Source organism: Apteryx mantelli, chromosome 6, assembly GCF_036417845.1.
Source record: "Apteryx mantelli isolate bAptMan1 chromosome 6, bAptMan1.hap1, whole genome shotgun sequence".
Taxonomy (NCBI): Eukaryota; Metazoa; Chordata; class Aves; order Apterygiformes; family Apterygidae; genus Apteryx; species Apteryx mantelli.
In genome coordinates, this window is record NC_089983.1 from 12594206 (window position 1) to 12615786 (window position 21581).

Consider the following 21581-nt stretch of genomic DNA (forward strand, 5'->3'; position numbering starts at 1 on the left):
GCGATGTGGATCTGTGTTTCCACTGAAGTCCAGGACCCGGATGAACAAGACACTCCCTACCCTGCTAATTAACAGGGTCTGCATGGAGCAAGACCCGCAGGGACCCAAGGGCAGCCGAAGCTAGAGAGGTGAAGCCATGTGGCCAGTTGCAAATATGCATATACTCTAAGTTAATTTAAGCAACAACTCGCTGACCACTGGATATGTGCAGGGGCTACAGTGTAGAAGATGGTAGCCTCTGTCATGGTAGATTTAGTCAGAAGCTGTCTTTGCGGAAGTGAAGATCAAAGGTTATGACAGAAAATCCTTCATCTTCCTGTCTGTGACAGCGACCCATGAAGTAGGAAAAAAAAAAAGCAAACTCCACAGGTGTGGGCGTCAGCTAATGCTGACATAGCTATAACGTAGTCGGGGGTAAATTAAAAAGTCCTTCTGATTGTCATATAATTTCCCCCATTACCCACAAACCACTTCCTTTTCTACCCATGAATTCCTCCCCGTCTTCACAGAAGACAGAAGGCAGATGTCTCTATGTCAAGCATGAAGTCGGTGGTTGTAGCTTTCTATCTCCTCTGCTTTCAGTTTGAAGCCCTGTATGGTAAGTAGCATTTTGGATTATTCTCCCTGCGGTACATGTCTCTGTGGAATATAATCCACCCAATGAAGGAAGAGAGTAAATGAGGGGTGATACCAAGGGGTTGGGGGAATAGAGATAATTATGGGAAACAGCTGCAAAAAGAACGCTCTTAACTTTAATATCACTAGAGAGTTGGTGGGAAGAGAGTCCCTGCTCGCGCAGAACATTTGCTCTGGCATCCCGACAGAGGAAAGTAGAGATTTGTTGTTTATATTCTTCACCTCATCTGCTCTGTGTTACCTTCTAGCTGCTTGGACTGTAGCTCTCCAGCCAGCTTCCCTTGCTGAGCACAGGGTTGTATGCATATGGCAGCATGACGGTGAACGGCTTCATAAAGAGAAGCCAAGATACTGGTATCAACCCTGCTCATGTTCGGGCAGGGAATTTTTGTACTTTGAAAAATGTATATGGCTTGGCAATGTGAATGAGATCATTTCACTGCAGGCTTGAAACTCAGAGTGGAAGGAAGCATGGCGTTCTTAACGCTGTCTTTAGAAGGGACAGGGTGACAGTGCTGATCTCAGAACAGCCATAAACACGGAGGTCGCGTTTTACAAGATTCAGTGTTTCATCACAGCTATGCAAAGTAAAACACCATAGCTCCCATTTATCTGAAGCCTCTCAGAAACCTACGTATTTCAGGCCAGGACGGGAATGTAGATACTACCTGATTAAGAAGAGTCTTTATTTTGATACATATGCTGTCCAAGGATTTAGTATTATGCATCACAGAAGTAAGGCCTGGGATTTAGTGGGTGCAGTTACTAAGCCCCATCTAAACGCGTTCCTCTGAAGGTCATGCCGAGGGCTATTGGATACGTGTGCTTCTGAAATGCCAGGGATATAGGATAGGTTTCAAGTTCTTCTGTAGCATTTTAGTGCTCCTGAGGTTTCATACACAATTTAAGCTTTTATTTAAATAAAAAATAGTTTCCAGCTCTTTAGGCAACACAGATACACTTGTGAAGGCTAACTAATACAGCGACAGTATCCTGAGTTTTCAGATAGATTGAAAAGATGGGCGAAATCACAGGGAAGGAGGATTGCGATCGGTATCTCTACAGGGCCCTGAGCTGCTCTTGAAGAGTTATTCTGAAATCCACTAACACCAAATCCCAGCGATATTGTTCAGCATTTCTCTGCTAGCCAGTTCAGCAGGTATACTTGTCCAGCATGCATGATCCACGTGGCTGGAGCTACCTAAGGGGCCATTCCTTGTGGAAAGAAATAGGCTGCAATTTTAAGGATGTAAATAATTCTGCTACCGGATATGGGTACTTCCCCCTTCCTTCTCCCTTCCTTCAAACCTACAGGACAGGGCTTGGGCTGGGGGCTGGGGAGAGAAGATGTTAGGAGAAAGGAAGGAATTGCCTCTAAATGCGAAATGGTATCTCTCAGATTTTTTTCCTTACATTGCTTCCAACTTAAAAAGTAGTAATTATTATCATCATTGCTAGAAAGGAAAGGGCTGTAAAAGATCAGCTTGATGTCGGACACATCGGCACGATACACTCATTTAAGGAACAGGTTAACATTTCAGAGTGCTCCCAAGCCCTGTGGCAAATCTTCAGGAGTGAAAGCAGAGTAACTTCTGAACGTTATTTTGCTTAGAGATGAGCAAGGCCTACTTCAGAGCTATGGTTAATTTTTTCAATGAAAACAGGCCACAGAAGGCAATATATACATGTATGGGGTCATTTGGTAACACAGATGTGACAAACTGTTTGTGAGGGCACGGAGCCCAAGTCTGCAGTGTCTGCACAGGAGCACAGGCAACGGGCTTTCGGAGTGCAGAGCCACAGGGCTCGGTAGCGCTGGGGGCTCTTGGCTGTGAAAAGCTGCACCTGAATTTCTGATGGCCAACATTTGCGAAGCGTTATCACTGCTCACCCACAGCTCTCCTGTTGTCAGTGCAGGAGGACACCATGGCCGTTCTTCAGAGGAGTGCGTGAAATATTATCAAAAATGGCTGCTGTGTTAATTGTATACGTTCTAATAGTTTCCATATTTTACAACACGTTTTACAGCATAGAAATAGTCCATACTATAGGTGGCTTCATAGAGTAATTCTGGCCACTACCTGCTTTGCCCAGAAGCACTGCTTCCCTCTGCTGACCCTCAGTTCTGGCAGGACAGGCAGACGCTAGCTTTAGGCATACAACTGATGACATAGAGTGGAAAGTGCCATCTTGCAGAGTGACTTGAAGGGTCAAAGCTATAGCAACTTATAAACTGCGTACAGTTTCATTACACACTTAGTAAAAACAAAACCCCCCAAAGCGTTTGTTTTAAAAGCAGGGTCTATACTGTCCTTGTTCATTGTCAGTGGCAAACACACCCAGGTGAAATTATGCTTGCTCTTTTCATCAGTTAATTAGTTTTCTGAGAGCTGGGGCAGAAAAAAACAAACAGCAAAAAAATCCCCCCAAAACAAGCACGAGTATTCTCATCTATCCTCCCACCCTACAATCCAAATTCTAAAATTAATCAAATGTGGTTTGATTTTTGCATGTGATGTTTCATGTTTGCAAACAGCACTGGGTCTGCCAAAGAGCAACCAGAAAGCTCTAAATTGCAATCCCATTAAAAGGAAAGGCACCTGCCTTCCAGCGGCCTCCGACCGCCCAAGCACAAGCACCGCAGAGAGCCCCGACCCTCTGCCAAAGGGCCTCCCCACCGCCATACTGATGCAAGGCAGGGTGCGTATCAGGGTGCCTGAGGTGGAAACATCTATTGTGCAGGCAATCTCTTATGGAAATCAGCATCACTATAAATACACATGCACATAGGATGTACACACACACACACATACACACACACACACACACACACTTTCAGAGTTTAATATAGCAACACGTTACTTTCAAATACATGTTCATCTCTGAGATTCACATCTGAACCAAAATTATATTTGTCCTGACACTCTGTTTCCCATGAGGTGAGCCAGGAACAGCTCCGCAAACCCCACAGCCTGACACCGCTACGAAACCAATGCAAGAGTCGTTTTGCTTCTGTCTCAGAACCCTCATATTGCAAATACATTTTTGCTTTTCTGAAAAATGCCAAAAAAGAACCTTACAGCCAAATCCAAGCATTTTTACTACCAAATTACAGAGATTCTTCTTTTCCTTTGCAGGAATAACATGCTGCAGTTTTTTATTCACGTATTTTTGTGGCAGTATTGGGGCGGTTCTGTGAGTAAATGTCTCTCAGGATAACTGGATGTTTAAACCCTGGTTTCCTATCTCCCATCCCCCTAAACACATGTTTATTCTGAATATATCTTAGCAAACGACATTGCAAATGTACCTAGTGGTTAACTACGCCGTGCTAAGGGGTCCTTAGGTCTAGCCTAAGAAGAGACCAGGATCAGCAGCAGTCAGCCAGAAGGAGGGGGGAATAAGCCGCCTCTCAGTTTGCTGTGAGCGAGTATCCGCACTAGGAGCGGATGCAGAGTAGCCAGGGAGCTGTAAATTCACATCTTACCTCACTCACCGTGCTTATCCATGTAGACAATTTTTTTTTTTAATCTCAGGCACTGTTAATCTCATCTTTGAAATGAGCTCCCGTTATACTGTGTTAAACACACTCCTCTATGGGCACTTGTTTCAGGAGAATACTAATTGCATCGCATTTACCAAAATGCCTGGGCAGAGAAGCACATTATTGCGATTTTCTTGAAAATAGGTGGTTAAACTTCTGGGCCTGAGAGGATACGAAACAATCTTTCAGCTTGCCACAAGGCCACACGAACTATAAATGCTTAGTGACCTCTCTCTGCCCTTTCCCATTAGAAACAAGGATTAAAACCATGATCTCTGACACAGGTTTTAAGCCACCCAGAATGAAAGGGCGATTTCATTAGCTAACAGCAAAATTAAACTGTTCTGAGAGACCATCAGAGGGAGCAAATACAAAGCTGTAAGCGCTCGGAGCAGCGTAGTCCCCTTTTCCCCCGGGGAACGTCAGAGGAACGTGCAGGATCAGCACCCACCTCTCCCCGAAGCCACCTCCTCAAGAGGCCTCTGCTCGTGGTGCATGCGCCTCTAACGCACCAGGCCAGCTTGCAGCACTCGCTGTGCTCCTCTCCTCCTGTTACACCAATGCACTCGGCTTTTTCTTCCCTTCCCTAGATAATCTGCCTGTTGTTGGGCCTCATTCGAAAGGTATTCGTTATCAAACTATAGGCCATCCAGCTTCGCAGCTTTGTAACAGGCCTTTATTCCAAATGCTGCTCCCTTAACAGCTGTTTTCTTTCACCATGCAATGTGCAAGTCATCAAGAACTGTTTTGCTGTCTGCCCCTCGCTTTCAGCTTGTCAGGCCCCATAGCATTACGAGGGCTCGCACTTTCTGGATCTGTGCCTTCACCGTGTCCGGAGCTTTATTTCACTCCGGCTGGCGAGTTGTGTGTTTTGTCTGTCATATCTTGGTACAGGATGCCAAATACCTTGTCTGTTATCACACACGTAAGTAATAGTTCTGAAAGAAGTACAGATACTGGACCTGTCACTGCCATAGATAAGGTTGCTGACTGTGCACAGCAGGCTGTGAAGAATAAGATAATTATGAAGAGGATGAATCAATCAAAATGGGGTAGCAGTTGTATTGCTTTCCAACTGAGCACCACAAAGACTCTTCCAGAAGTCCATTAGCTTCTGCATCGCACTAAAAGTATATTAAACAAGTATTATTCATTGCAGTGCCCTTGTCAAAGATGATAATTGGGGTGCAGGAAAAAGCATGGACACTAAAGGACTGCCTGAGTCCAGAAAGGAAGGCTAATCCTGGGTCAGCGCCTACAGAGGTACAAGCATGAGAATTACGCTCTGTACCTGTGCTTAAATGGGCTGCACCGCAGGGATTACAGGCGCCTGGGGAAAAGGATTAGCGATGCTGTGTCATCGGTGCAATACCTGGCACCGTCGGGGACCGCTCTGTCTGGGTCTAGACTAACCCCTAGCGATAGCAACAAGAATACGATGGGGCACGTTCTTAACTATTTGCCCCCTATTTCCTTAATATCATAAAATCCTGATGTGGAGTATCTTGCAGTCTAAGCGGCCTTTGAAGAACTTATTCAGAGTACTGGGTGAAAGGGAAAGCAGATACAGTTTTTTCTACCTGGCTGTGCAGGACATAAACTCCTCCTTTTAAAGCACACTGCAAAAAGAAACACTCTCAGTGAAACACTCTCAAGCTGTGCTTTGCCTGCCACTACTGGCACACAAACCATTTCAAGGTGGTACATGCCATTCCTTTCTTAGTGTTGCCCTGGTGGGTGGTGGTGGAGGTTTCGGCTCAGAAAGATCCCAGAACAGATTTGAAATGTGCCAGGCTCCTATCGTGGGGGCTGGCTCTGACACGGGATTGAATGCGGTTTGATAGTCATGAAGAGCGGAGCATGCTCATGAAAAAGAAACAAAACTGTATGAACTGCCTGAACATCTTCTTGCTGTACATCTCACAGCATCTTCCATCACTCGTTCTGGATGTGTCACAAGAAAGATGTTTTCACGCAAGATCACTCACTGCAGTGCTGAGGAGCGGGGAGGAACAGAAAGAACACAGAGGGCAATAGGCACGTCAGTCTGGAAACAACGAACAACTCTGGCTTAGTGTGGGCTCTGCATTCATGAGAAAACAAGACGATGTTTTGTTAGTTTGGGGGCAGATTTCTTCTATATCTTTGGAAAATTCTACTTTCATCTCACTTTCTATTTATGAAATAGGAGTGAAATATAAATAGAAATGAAAAAAAGAAATAGAAATGAAAAATGAATAAAAATGAAACAGAAATACCTACTTTTCAAGGTGTTCTAAGAATTTGTATATGCTATACATTTTATCAATATTAATTATTGCTCAATTTATTTTCTTTCTACTTTGATTTCTATAATTTGTAATTTTATCATATCATATGATTTGATAGGGTAGCACACAGACAGGATCAGATAGGCTCTCGCCACAAGTACTAATGTTAGAAAATAACTGCACCACCTTAACGTCCCACGGCCCAGCCCCTGTCCCTCCACCTCTCTCCCTGAATTTTAAACAGGAAACAATTTTGTATTTTTCAGGAGCTGACACCTGCTCATCACGATTATGCAAAAATATAGGTAAGACACATTTTAAAAACTGTTTAATTACTTCTGCATAATTTGGTTTATGGCTGTAAATGACTTCTAGATCAGAAATACTGCCCCTGAAGAAGAAAAACTGTCATTTTTTTACAGCACACTTTGACACTTAAATTTTTTCAGTCACTTTACTTTCTTTTTCTCCTCCAAGAAAATAAAAATGGAAACATTTTGCAGAATGAGAGACTAGCACATCTGGGAGTTTTTCCATCAATATTTTTGGAAAGGCCAAATGTGATTCTTGGATTGCACGTGAAGGCATACACACAATGATACTTGTCCTCTACTGCTCCCATTATGTTAGTGACAAAGGTAATATAGCCATGTAAATAATTAGGTTTCAACTTTATGACATGCCCCTAATCAATATCTACTCCAGAAAGGAAAGAGAGGTCTTTTGGCTAAGGCATTTATATAGGAGTTCTGGATTCAAATCCTATTTTAAGTTTTCAGCTACATCTTTATGCTTCAGATTATCAACCTCTAAACCAGAGATAATTATCATCACCTTGGCCCACCTTGTTTTACCTATGAAGTGGACAAGCAATCTGGGGCAGGGATTATATGTGTGTACAGTGCTTAGTCCAAGGGGGCCTTTAAACACTATTAAACACTATCAAACATCTCGCTGAGCCATCGCTGAGCCAGCACTGTCCTGCCCAGCCTTCTAGTAGAAATCAGGTCTGGTCTTATCTCGTATCATTTATTTTCTCAGTAATGTCTCTCTTCACAAGATGTTTTCCCCACAGCTTCAACATCTGCATGCTATTCGCGACCAGAGTGGCGCACTGGTGTCTCATTGTGCAGGCTGCTTTCCAAAGCCAGACTCTTCGGAGTACCTACATGCCTTAAGTTTCAATCATATGGTTCACTTGGTTTGTCTGAATAAGTTTCCTCTCATTTTAGGGATTCTCTTCATTGCTATGTGAGTGACTTTACTTTTTACTTTCATCTCTTCAGATCAGCCTCATGTCTCTGACCCCCAGGTGATGGTGGAATTTAGGAGTGGAGACTTCAAGCTCATATTCCATAACCCCAAAAATGTGAGTGAGTTCAGCATGATCCTTTTCAAAGGGCATGAAAAGAAGCAGATCTGTGCACTCCATGTGAGCAAAGAGAAAGCTGTTCCCGAGAGTAACGTCAGCTACTGTCATGCAGAGCATTCAAATAGCAGCACCACTTTCATTCTCAAAAATCTGGAAAAAAAGCACACCGACATTTATACCTGCTGCCTGGAGACGTTTTTACCCCCTCCTTACATAGATTGCAGGCTGAACGAAACCTATTTGTACATCCAAGGTGAGTTTACTTTTCTTCTGCTCTCCTTTCAGTTTTACTGATAAGCAGACCCTGCAGTGAAAAATGTGACTACACTTTTCACAGGTATTTCCAAGAGAGCTGAACACTACTTAGCAGGGGGGCTGGTAGCAATGGAGCTGTGTTGGCAGTGAGCTCAGCAAGGCCCCCTCATAATTATTCATCGTCTCGGGCAGGTTCTGCAGCCCATGCTGAGATCTGCATATTGTTGGTGGCACCAAGCTAGCTAGACTACATCTTCTGGATTACTGCAGGCCCACCTTTGCCTGCAGAAGAAATATTCCCACTGCCCTTTGCCAAGCCACTGAAGGCAAATGTTACCTTATTTCTAGCAGGGGAACAAAATCCATTCTGAGAGTTATCTGCAAGTGTCTAGGACAAAAAATCATCTATCAAATATCGGTACTAGTAGTGGTATGTGGAACTCTGATGACGCACTGGAGTGAGGGAGCAGAAGGAGTTCGCCTCGGTGAAGCAGGCCTTCAGCCTGACAGCCTTCTCCGAGCAGAAGGGATCCACAGCTGTGGAAGATCTGAGGATCTTTGCCGTTCTACTGAAAAGGGCTTGGACTAACTCCAGAAGAGCTGCTGCACAGACATTAATTTTGAACTGACTTTCACTCAGTGGCTTTTTGGTATATTAAGCTGAAAAAGTGAATAGTCTTTTTGCTCACACCCCTTCTTTAATCTCCATATAGATCAACAGCAATGCTGTCCCTTCTGTTGTCCTTCTCTTTCTGTTCTCTCCCTTCTCTCAAGAGAGAAGCTTAAATGCTAAGGCTAAAATTATGTCGTTGAGTCACCTTATCTGTCAGTCCCCTCTGAATATAAAATGTGTTGATCTAAGAATCAAGTCGTGTCATCCTTTTTGTCTGCAGTGTTTCCCAACGCTGTCCATTCCCATTTGTCCTGGCAGCCAGATGCTCATACCTATCGCTAATTCTTTTGTGCTATATCATCATTTTTTCCAGACGTGGGCAAGATATAATCTTGTGTCCCCCAACCTGCCTTTCTATCAAAACATGGCTTTCAAAGTCCTCCCTTCGTTTGACCAGACTGCCCTTTAAATCACCTGCACTGCTCACTGAATGTAAGCTTATGGCTTGCTCAGATCTTCAAGGCTGAGATGCCATCACGCTCTCAAGTCTTGCTTGTTTTTTTTCAGACAACACTTTCACCCCTGTGTCAGCTTTCACCTCTCCTCCTGGAAAACTGCTCTGTTCTGCTTCCCGCTAAGTACACTTTCCCAAGACAACTCTTTACCTCAGGAAGATCTTTCTCCACAGCTCACTTCTGCCATTTCATTAATAAGAAGAGAAGAGGAGAAACAATTTGGAAAGCTATTTTTAGGAACAAAAAAAAAAGAAAGTGCTAATTCTCAGCAATGACTTTTTTTGCCTCCCCATCTCCAGATAAGGAAGACTGCATTTCATCAGGACTCACGTCATGGATAATTATTGGGTTGATAGTACTTGCCATGATTTTCTGTGTCTGCTGCGTAGTAGGCTGTTGCTTAAGGAACAAGGTAAGCAAGTCTATGAGATTCTGCACAACCCTCCTTCCAAGGGTCATGGATGGGGAACTTGATTTAATGAGATTTAGAGGGTGGGTCAGGCACATACTCACTCAGCACGTGATATGTGTTTTGACAAAGAGACTGAGTTGTTAATTTACTACTGGAATTCAGTCATTGATGACAGCAGCTCAGATTTAATTTTTCTAAGACAGAATTGTTTATTGATTTAAAGACTGGGAATCAAAGGAAAGAGGAGAAAAGCTGCACAGGTCAGCAAAAATACTTTGATAAGCAATTCACCTGATTGTTTTCTTCAAGAGGGGAAAACAAATCATCAGTGGAGCAATTCCAGCTCTGTTCTGGAGCAAAACCACTTAAATAAAAACCAGTTGGCTCAGAAAAGAAAGGAGACCATGGACCTTAGTTATTTTGGTTGGATGGTGTCTGCTTTTCATTTTCAGTTTGTCCTATTCCAAGTTTTGTATGTGAATGCCTGTCTATTCTGACTTTATTATCTCCACTGAAAACAGTCAGATTAACTGCCCTATTTAAAGAACAAAGGCAGGAGTGGGTGAGGTTGATGACCACAATTTGAATTCATGGCATTTTCTCTCTGTTTGCAGAACCAGCAGTGTGAATCCAACTCCCATGAGTACAACAGCGAATACATGCCAATGGCAGCAGTGAACGCAGCTAGAAAACCAAGAATCTGAGGTTGTGTTAAGTCTAATTTCCCTTGTACCTCTACTTGTATCTGTTGCAAGGCTTTCTCTGGGTGGGAAAGGGCTGCTTGCTGTGTCTCCTGTTGATTCTAGGTGGATGGGATTATTACAAGAGCTTGTTAATGTAGTTTATGCTGCCATGTAGCAGAAAGAGGAAACAAAAAGCAAAATCTCTGCGGAGCTTTTGAATCAGAATGGTGGACTGGTTCCTAGAAATGAAACTGCTTCGCATCAGTGCAAAGAAATGATCTTATGCATGAGGAAGGGATGTACAATTCTGTTCTGTTCAGATTCTTGAGATAATGCAGGGTACCCCAAATCTCTCTGGGGGAGGGATTTGCTAGTTTTGCTCAGGGTTACTGGCTAAGGGCAAATATCCACAAACAATGAGGAACTTCCTTACTACTTAAGCCCCCACACAGTAGCCAGCAGCAGTTTGGATACAGAGCAGAAGTAGAAGTTGGACTGATTCAGACATATGTGGGCTGCACGTAACTAATTTTCCATTTCTATTCCAGATATAAGTTATTTGTGGCATAGAAATTCTGGCAGCAGGAGTTTCCAGCTACTTAAACCCGGACAATAGGAAATTGGCATTTCCTCACCTCTCTCAGCCTCCCTGAGCTCTCACGATGGTCCTGTGCTCAGTTATGAGACATCCACTCTAGTTCTGTCCTAAGCTGTGTTTTGCTCTAGATTTCTGTGTTAACTGGCACACTTCCTGATCCACTGACTCGTACATGAGGTGCTAACAACGCGTTCAAGATGTCAGCTTGTAGGTGACGAAAATGTGGCAATGTTCACTTGAGAGTAGATCTCTGTAGTGCTGCTACAGAGAGAATTTTTGTTTTCTACAGTTTCCTTTATGATAAACTTTCCATTGGGGAAAAAAAGAAGCTACCTCCAGTGCCAATCGTTGGGGCATGGCCATGAAGCACTGTCAATGTATTGCACATTCCCCTTTAGTTAGGGCTAGCGTAGCCTGATAATATCAATTCATCCTAAGATTTACTGTCAAACTTAGCACCACACTAGGAGAGTGTGGTGTACACACATGCTCTGCTGCAACATGACCTGAGATAGGAGGAGAACGAAAACTGAGACAGTACAACAGGGACTTCACTGTAATCCAGAACCTCAGGTTTATGCACCTGCATTTTTCATATCTATAGTATCAATACATCTTTGCACCTCACACCTTAGGGCTCCTCTTATTTAATTAAATTCTGAATTCCTCTACCAAAAGCAAAATATATTACTTCCACATCTGCAGCTGTTCTTTAAATCAGTTCAGGCCTGCAGGATCAGTCCCTAAACTAGGAGGCACAATCTCTCCTATTCATGTTTCACAGCACAAATGCGACACAGTCCATAAGGCCAGAGCATTCACAGGCTTGGCGTTGCAATTATCTTCCTCTTGTGGTTTGATACGAAACCTTTACCACTTCCCCAGTGGGTTTAGGGGTTACTTGACCTTCCTCAAATTGCTTGGAGCCTTCAACGTGAATGAAACGACCATTTCTTCAGGCTCCTTGTGAACTCCAAGAGAACTCTGACCATAAATGACCCACTGGGAATCCAGCCTGGATGTTTTGGCAGGGCCAGTTCAGCTGTGTGGAAGCAGAGTGGCGGGCTGATTCTGAATGTTTCTGTAATTCATGGAAAAAACAAATACTCATCAGAGGACGCTATGGTGAAAGATCCATAGCTTGTTTATCTGGTAGACAAGAGGTTGATTTCAAATTAGTAAGGGCAAACAGGGATTGTCAGGCATGAAAGTGAGATGAGCTGGTATGTCAAGATCAGGGTTTTCCTGAGAAAACACCTATATACATGGAAGTGTTGTAGAGGAAAGGTGCAAATTGTTAGTCATGACCTTAAGCAAAGAGGAAAGCACTGAAAGAAGTGGGGATTCAGTTTAGCACTGGGTACCCTGGTTCGATAACCAGCTCCTATGCAGAGATCTACATTGGCACCCTGGCGTTTGGGTTAACATTACATTCTCTCCCATTGCTCTACCAGATGACCTTTTCCAGACTACTTAACCTCCCCCTAAGGCAAAAATATCCTCTGTACTTCCACAAATACACCGATTTCACCATAAATGGCTTTAAAAACGATTGGTGAAAATAGTTAACTATTACTGCCTATGAGAAATGCTAGATGTAAGATCCTGTGTAATAGTGGAGAGTCCAAAGGAATCTACCACCAACTGAGAAGGAAGTTCAAGGAACAAAGAGTTTCTGAAAGAAGGAAGAAACTTGAGGTTCACTTTGAGATGCTGCTGGATAAAGGACAATGATGAAAGTCTGACCAAGGTAGTTTAAAATACCTATATTGTACTCTAGAGAGAAAAATGATTTATATTCACAGTAACAAAGCCTATCTAAATAAGCTTTGGGAAATGTCAGGCTCCATCACTGCTTTCCTTCAAAAAAGAGACTTTTATTCTTAACAAAACTTTTTTCATTATACTGCACGTGTCCTTAAGAAACTTCATGCATATATGTCATGTGAAAGAAACAGGCTCTACGACCTCCACAGTGAGATGGAGAGAGGGTACTGGCAATTTATCCCAATATAGCATCTTGGTGGAAAACAGGAAAAGGACTAAGGAAAAGAACTGATTTAAAAAAGTGAAAAACATACAAATTTGGAGCTGTTTCCACATGATGAACAAATGATGCTGTTTGGATCTACTTGTTTCTTTTTATTTTCATGAAAAAGTCTTTTTTTATTCCCTGATTTCTTCTTTCTCTCTTTCTTTTAATCCTTTACACGATAAATGGTTAATCTTCAGGATTATTTTTGGACAGCTTCTTTCTGTCATTCTTCAATGCCTCCAAATCTAAAGGAGCTGGAAGAAGATAAAGGATGGCAGAATGAAAAAAAAAAATCTATGAAAAATGTAACATGAGTCAAATTTATAGGCTGAGTGACAAAAAGGATTAAAAGAAAAGAAAACAAAAAAGGAGCAAAGAAAGATAAACAAAAACCCTGATATTCTAAAAGGTCAACATTTGGAAAAGCAAAAACTCTCTTTGGAAACTCCCAGTTTTGGAAAAAGATCATTTTTCCAGGAAAAAAAATCAAATAAGAAAATTTCAACCATCTCTTCTACAAAATCCATTTCCAAGACAAGCAGAAGCATGAGTAAGATCCAAATTATCTCTAGGAAACTGGAGCTTTGGGGGTCAAATGAACTACTGAAAAAGCAATCTCAACCTTCATTTTCTCTGTTTTCTGTGTAATGGTTTAGAATTGTAACAGAAATTTTGTTATTGTACAGCAATCCGTGATGGTGGGGTCTACAACCGTGCCTTTCCATCTTCATCTTCTCTTGCTTTATAGGGAATAGGATTAGAAAAGTATTTTGCCTGAGCCTTTTCCAGGAGCTGAATACCTAAGAACAGTGTTTGTGTAAAACTAATTTCTGTCATATCACAAAAAACTTAAGATCCAATATTAATAAGATGCTTTATCCTTTCTATTTTTGCTATAACTTTCCCCATATGTATTTACACTTAGTAATGACCTTTGTATCTTCCCAGTCCATGCCTAGAAAACTGTATGAAGGCATAAGTCAGTATACCAAATAGGTGTGTATGGCAAAGAACTTCTCATAATCTCCTTGCAGGTTAACACCTGAAGTAGAAATTTAAAACTTGAGCAAACTAAGCTGAACTTAATCTTGCTAAACAGGTAGTATCATCTAGTGTGAACAGGTGAAAGATGTTAAGGCTGACAACTATGGCTACCACAAGTTTTAAGGAAGGATGAATGACAAGAATAACTTGTAATTTGAACGCCTGCACACCTTGAAATCAAAACCTGAATATGCATTTTGTAAGTTTATCTTCCTAGCCTGGATGCCCTTGGACTTTAATGGTCAGATTCAAGATTGGAATTTTGTAGCTAATATATAATACTGGATATGAAATGCCATTATAAAATGTTGTGGGCCATTTTCCCTTAGCACAAGTATTTCATTAACTTCAAAGTTCAAGTAGTTTTAAATGTTATCATACTTCTTACTCATAGACTTTTACAAAGTATATTTAAGGCTAGGGGAAAAGAGGATCTGGAACTATAGTAAAGCAAACAAATTAATCAAAACTGGGATCTATATTGCATACAATGTTATTTATAAAGTGTTTTATATGTGGAGAGTCTGTTATGCATGTGAATCTATAACTTGCCATGGAGAAGATGTATCAATAATAAAGGTAGAAAAAATATAGGCCATTGAGATTACTTATTTAAAAGTAAGTCCAGCTGGTTAGTTGGGACTTTTGTCCATACTAGGCTTACTGGGGAGCTGGACCTAAGTATTTGCCCTTGGTTTAACTTTAACTGTGATGACACATTCCACATACTCAAGTCACTTGAGCTGTACAGTCCATTACTTCTAAAGCAGTCTACCCACTGTCATTTAAAACTCCCATTTCCCTGTGAGATGAAATTTTGAGAATCGTATTTATATTCCATGAATCTGGGTTCAATTCAGTGTGGGGGGTGAATGGAGGAGGAGGAGGAACAGGAAGGATTAAACCGCTTTTCTGGAGAAATGAACTGGACAGATATGAACTGGAGATAGGAAGAAGGGGTCAGGGGATAACTTCATCTAAATGAGCATGTTATAACTATTTAATTTCTCCTGTGATTAATAAGATCTTGTATGGTTTGAGACCAATTTTTAAAAAGAGATAAATCTGATAAATCTGATTATCAGTGAGAAAGATTTAGCTGCTTTACACATCAAGTGCAATTTTTTTTAAAAATGGCAAACAGTTACATCTTTGAAATACTGAAGATCTTCCACATATTAAATGCTGCATCAGTCCCCCCAAACCTTAATACACTGATACTGGCAAATCTATCACCTGGGTATTTCACCTTCTGTCACAGTGCGTGGCAGGAGCTCATAAAGGATGTCGCCTTCTCCCAGATCTGAGGCAAGGACTCAAGGTCTGGACTCTGGAAAGACTCCAAGCCTTGCAGCCTTTCCCCCTGCAGACAAGCAAGGCTCATGTGCTGCCCTACAGTTCTCCTGAAACGATAAGTCTGAAACACTGAGAAAAAAGTAGGAAGGGGACATGGCGTTCTTAGCACTGGCTGATGGGCTGAGATAGGGCAGGAGGGAGCACAGAGCCTTTGAAAGGTGGCAGTTCAGCTGAGTATGCCCTCTGTGGAGTGAGAGCTCTGCATGGGCTTTTCAGGCTACTGAGGCCAAATACTGGAGTAGGGAGCTTGAAACGAGGATTCTCAGACGTTTTGCTAGCTGCTTTCCTCCACAAAACATGGGGCACTTGGGTACGTCTATTCAAGCAAATCATCTGCCCTTTGATGACAGTAAGATTTGCTCATTCAGGCTTCTCTGGGTTGGAGTGAAGTGGTGGACAGCATAGTAAGCACCTGACCGAGTACCAGCAGAAGTGCCTAGTTTGACCCTCCCGTTGGTGGCTCCTCCTGCCGATCAGGCTGGCACTGGGCTGCCACACCACCGGCCCGGACCGCGAGCGTGAGACAAAGGGACAACAGGGTCAGATGAGGGTCCCAACACTGGAAGCTGAGCTTAGTATTGCTGTTCTCGTGAAACCGAGATAAACCTAGGCAGCTCTTCGGAGCTACGACACTCTTTGCACTCCTGCACCCGCCCAGAAAGAGGAAGCTTGGGGAGAGGCATGGGGGCAGCCCCTGCTCTGTGACACAGAGATAGCGAAACAGAAGACTAAGCATGAGACTGCCATGATCATTTTAGAGGGACGTGGGGGTTCCAGAAGTGTCAGAAAGATAAACTAAAGGATTCAGTTAAACTAAAGGATTATGCTTAAAGGATTTTGGGGGCTGCCATACCTCATGAACATGTCACAGCCCACATTGGCAATGAAAGTGAAAGACTGCAACATCAGTGGTTTGCCCACGAGGGCAAGCAGCTTCCAGAAAAATACCTGTCATCCACCAAGCTGTTTGACGAAACCTTAGCCAGGCAGTCACTTCAGCAGACTGCAACAAGACTAAATAATCAACTGTTAAAGCACACTGCCAAAATGAAAAGCCTCATTGCCCCCAAACAGTAATACTGATATTTAGAGTTATCCCTTAGGTCTAAGAAATTGCGAAAAGCAGTTAGGGCATTTTGTACCATGTAAATGTTATTCAGAAGTTTTGTGTTGGTTAGAATTTAATTTTATTTTGTTCTTTGTACTTGCACCTCTGAGAAGTTTAGACTCACAGAAGCATGTGAGAAGAAGATCGTGGCAAGCCATCTTTGGTTGCTCAAGAGACTGACTGAACTGTGCATCCAGCGAATAAAGGACCTCTTTCAAGGACATCATGTTTATTCAACAAAACGCTCCCAGGTCTGGGGTTTCACTCTCATATAAAAGACTCATGCAGACACTGCCCTACTACCTTCCCCAAACCGTACCGTCCCTCGTGGCTCTCCCCTCTGCGGAGGAGCTCCTCAGTCCTGGGCACGGACCATGCCACTAGTCCCCATGGGGCACCCTCTACTGTGGGAAGCAATCTGTCCTGGCCAAGGGGCAGCACCTAGAGGAGGCAAGAGCTGCTTCTGAGCAGCTCTCCAACAGTAACTTTTTCAAGATGAAGAGTTCCCTTTTCTGCATTTCCTTGTTTCTTTTTCACACGGCCAATGCGAAGAGGTACAAAGCACTTCCAACCACAAGATCTATCTCGTCAGCTTCAAAAGCTAAAGGAAACTTCATCTCCACCAGGACTGACACAGATGAAACAAGCTCTGGCTTTCCTGCGAAGTGTGTTGGTAATCTTTCCATTTGAACATCAAAAAAAAAAAAAAAAAAGCATGCTCTTTACTGGAAAACATAGACGTATTAGAGAAAACGGGCACCCATGTTGAGAAGAGGCTCATGAGTCACAATTTCCACTGAATATTTTAAGTAAAAGAAAATATCCTATTCACCCAAGATAATGAAAGTGTATGTTTTGTTTGGTCAGAAAACGGGCCTCTATCCCTTTTAAGAGAACGCCTGTCACCAAGCACAATTACTAATTCAAACACAAGGCTCCAAGCGAGCTCGAGCCCTTGCAGCACACAGAACACATCTTTCCTTCTGTCATTACAACTAGCTAAAGGGTCTTTAGAGACTTGAATTGCATTCCAGTGATGGTCATCCATTCCCCTTTCCATGCAAAACAGCATTCGGTCAGTAGGCACTGATGAATACAACAGCTGTGAAGAAAAACATGCAGAGAAACATTGCTACAACCAAGCTAATGTAGACATTCAGTCAGCTTGCTTTGATGGCTAACCAGAGCATTACACCACAGGGCCATGGAATCACAGCTGAGTCATTTTTAAGCTACACTTTCTCTGCTTTCTGTGGTGCTGGCAGAGGCAGACAGAGAATGAGAGTCTAGAGAGGCACAAGGATCTGTGCATTTTCCATGCACTTCAGTGCTGCTGAGTGATCCACAAGGACCTGCCAAGGTCTGCGACACCCCTATGTGTTCAGAGATCTTGCCTACAGACCCCGTTAGCGGACAAGTGAGATTCCTTTGCCTGTGCACAGTAGCTGCCTGAAGTCACGCTCCAGCAGGGGAAGGATGGATTCAAAAGTGTTGTCACAGGATGAGTGGATCTAAGCTCAGAACAGAAGTTTTTTAAAACAGTTAGGACGTGTGCTCACCTCCTAGTAAGCTACTGGTATCCTGCATAATCTGAGATCTACCAAAGGATTTAGAAATTGAAATGCTCATCCTTCTCTAACCCAGTTTATAGGGGTTTGGCTTTGGCGGTGGATGCCACTACCCTGACTGAAGCCCTGGGGTCTCACATCCCAAGAGCCCGGGGACGGTACTTCTCCAGGCGATTCACTGCAGCAGGCCACTGAGCTGGAGAAGAGAAGGAGCACAGCCCTGCAGCCCAGGGCTGGGCACTCAGTACCATCCCGAGCACTGCTGATGAACTTCATGTGAAGTAGTCTGGGGACAAAGTAGCAAAGCAGATTTTGAATCAGAACTATGGCTCACGCCTCCTCAGGTGACTGCCAGTAACCACCGGACTACAGAGATTGCTCACTCCCACACTCTCTCCCTCTCCCCCAGTGAATCTTCAAACTGTTACAGGAGGTTTAGATCACCTCTTCTGGGAGCCACTGTTTGGTAGCCAGGAGGCCGCTCAGTGAAGTGCTTAGCACTGGGTAAGCAAAATGCTACTGTCACAATTACAAACCACTTTAATTAGGCATTTTGCAGCAGGGAGCTGGCAACTGCCTGTGCCTGCAGACAGCCGGTGACTCATATCTGCCAAGGGTCTGGGAACACCTATGAGAGTTTTGCATTTTGGGAGGGGTTTTTGGCACCCATTTTATCGATCACTGTCTGGTGCTTCTCACATCACCAGCGTATCCTGTATCACAGACTAACACTGCTGTAGGGCAACCATCAAGCCTGTTTAGAGCTACCCCCACTACTGATCCTCAAAAACACAGGGCAAAATTCAAGCTGGCAGCGAGTTCTGGGAGGACAGAGAGGGCTGGGAAGGGCGGTTTGAACTGCAGAGGAGGTAATGGGGTTCTGGATGTAAGAGGGACAAGGGAAGAACAGTGAGGTGTTAGGGCAGCGAGGGGAATGGGAAGGAGACGGTGGAGTTGGGGGGGGGGTCTGGATAGCAGAACGAATCCCCACCTGGGGCCCTTTTACACAGCTGCAGGGGCCTCTCCCTGCAGGAGCCTCTGCTCATGGTGTCTTCTGCGCTTCTGGAGAGGAGGAAGAGGAGAAAGGGGTTTGCATACAGCCCTGCTCATGCAGGAAGCAGGGTGGAAGAGGCGACGCCTGCTCGGCCAGCTAGAAGAGAGCTATGCGTTGCCTGTGCTTAAAGGCAGAAGGGGTGCGCAGAAGTCTAGGCACTAGCAGATCTAGTCACAGAAGTTGGGGCCTACAAGTCATTAGAAAGAGAGGATTTATTTTTTTTTACTTATAAACCTAACTTGCACTTAAGCCACATTTCAGTATCTATGTCCTTTTGCAAGGCTGGGTTCCCTGGCTCCTGATACATAAAATGAGGATCATTGTACTTTCTTGCCTTCTGACACTTCAAAGATTGTAAGGTGTAATAGTAAAGAAGGTGATATACATACCCAAGATGTCAGAGAAAAGAAACTAATACCAGGCTAAATGGATAAGAGAGGTCAAATTTGTTCCTTTGGAGAACTAGTATTCAAGTTGCAATAATGTGTTGCAAAGCTATTTTATTTCACAGTGGAAACTGTGCAGACAAACTTTAATGAAACCTGAACTATGCAAAAGTCAAATGATTTGGACTTTCTTAACAAAGGTTAAGATTCAGGTCACATTTACTAAAAACACAGTTAATTTGAGAATCATTTGGGACACCTGGCTACTTCAAAATAATGCAAATTTCACAGTCCTTTCATGATGTTCTTGCATTTTAGTCAAACATTTTTTGAAGCTCTGTGGCTTTCATTAAGTTTGTTTGAAGATACGAGCAAAATTCAATCCCTTTATTTGCAGAGGCAACTTATAAAGAATAAACTCAAACGAGATGGAAAATCAAGCTGTTTTTCTCCGGCTCCTAGGCGCTCACTGCTAACGACCCAGCAGACCAGTCCCGGTACCACTGCAGTGAAACTCTCACTGAAGTCTCTCTCCTACTGTCCTTAGACGTCTCCGGGAGCTCCCCGCCAGGCAGCTCACTGCAGTTTCATGTAAGAGCTGGACACTTCAGGATTAGCTTTCCTCATGAAGCTTTTCTAGCTTTTCAAGTTTTGTCAGAGCCACAGATTTCAAAGGCTACCAGCAAGAGAGCTGGGCACAGTAAATAGCCCCAGCTAAAGTGACTATTGGTAACTTTGTCTGAGGAGGTCCCGGAGGGCTGAAAGTGGCAGACTGCAGCCTCTGATCCCAGCCCCTTCCCCACCGCAGGCTTCCAGCATATCCAGTGCCCTCTGCTAAATCAAAAATGGGAGAAAAAACAATGCAACGACCTTGAAAAGCACCTGCTCTCTGATCCTCTACATGTGGACCTGGGCCTGCAGCACAATTCTGCTGACACTTGCACCCGCTGATAACTCCAGGCGTGCTCCCACTGAACTTATCCTGAACACCACTTAGGACCCTTAGGCAGCAGAGCAATATAGGTGACAAATAACGATGCTTGTAAATAACAGTAAATAAAGATAATAATGATCTGGGTGCACATGTGGAGAACCAGGCCCTTTTTTAGGAGTTCAGCTGATGAAAGCAGCCAGAAAAGCCATCTCTCAGGCCTGCTCTGCCTCAGGGCTAAGAGCAACAAGACAGAGGTGGACTATACTCATAGAGCATCTACAACCCAGACTGCGCAGAGCAAGCAGATCTGCTGAAGAAGATGGTACTCTCTCCCTACATATATACAAAGCAAATGAACACTGCTACTAGCTTTCAGACCCAGACAGCTTCTCATGACAGCCGGGGATCAAAATCAGCAACCTCAGCAAGACTTCAGGGGAGCAATAAGGTCAGAATCTTTTATCAAGATTGACTGTATTTTGAGAATATTAATTTCAACATTATCAAGATAAAATTAGTAATATTGAAATGAATGATTAACCACACAGCTTCCAGGAAGTGCAACCTTACAAACTAAATCTCTTCTTGAAAGTTATTTTTTATCTAAACACATGGAGCCTTTAATGATGAAATAACTTAATCTATCCAATCTGCAGAAGTGTTTCTGAGGAGTATAGAATTCTTGCACACTTTCTTGCAAGTGTGGCACATTGCCAAATAAATACATATATAAATCCTCACTTTTTTTCCTAAAGAACAGTTCAAGCAAGGAACTAACATGGCATTTCCCACAAATCATTCCGATGTCTCTGCTTTTCTATTTCATTCTTCCCCTTGTACTGCTTTATATCTGCCTTCTCCTTCTAATTTGGAGGTTCCTCAGTTCAGCGGGTATGTTTTATGACGTGTAGGTGGAGCAAGGCCCTGACCTCTCCTTTCAGGCCTTCAGGTACGCACAGCAAACTGGAATAAAATCACAAAAGCCTCCTCCGTCACTGCAGACCTGAATCCCAGCTGCCCCCCGGCCACGCAGCTGTAAGCGGGCACCGCTCACAGGCCTGGGAGGCAGCAGCCGCCGAGGCGTCACGCCAGCCACCTTGCCTCCGTGCGAAGCCACAGTGCGCGCGCGCGCCCTCATTACGCGTGAGCTGATAGGCCACCTGCATCAGGCGTTGATCCTGACCTTCACCCTTTGACT

General features: G+C 43.5%; 1 protein-coding gene across 1 annotated transcript; it reads left to right on the top strand.

The window, feature by feature from the left end:
* The first annotated feature begins 485 nt into the window (after nt 1-485).
* ICOS (inducible T cell costimulator) lies at nt 486-10886 on the top strand. The gene is given in 7 exon segments (XM_013952197.2): nt 486-526; nt 528-598; nt 6717-6755; nt 7737-8075; nt 9505-9617; nt 10232-10322; nt 10849-10886. Coding segments are annotated over 6 exon segments (693 nt in total). The 3' UTR covers nt 10322; nt 10849-10886.
* Nucleotides 10887-21581: the final 10695 nt, after the last annotated feature.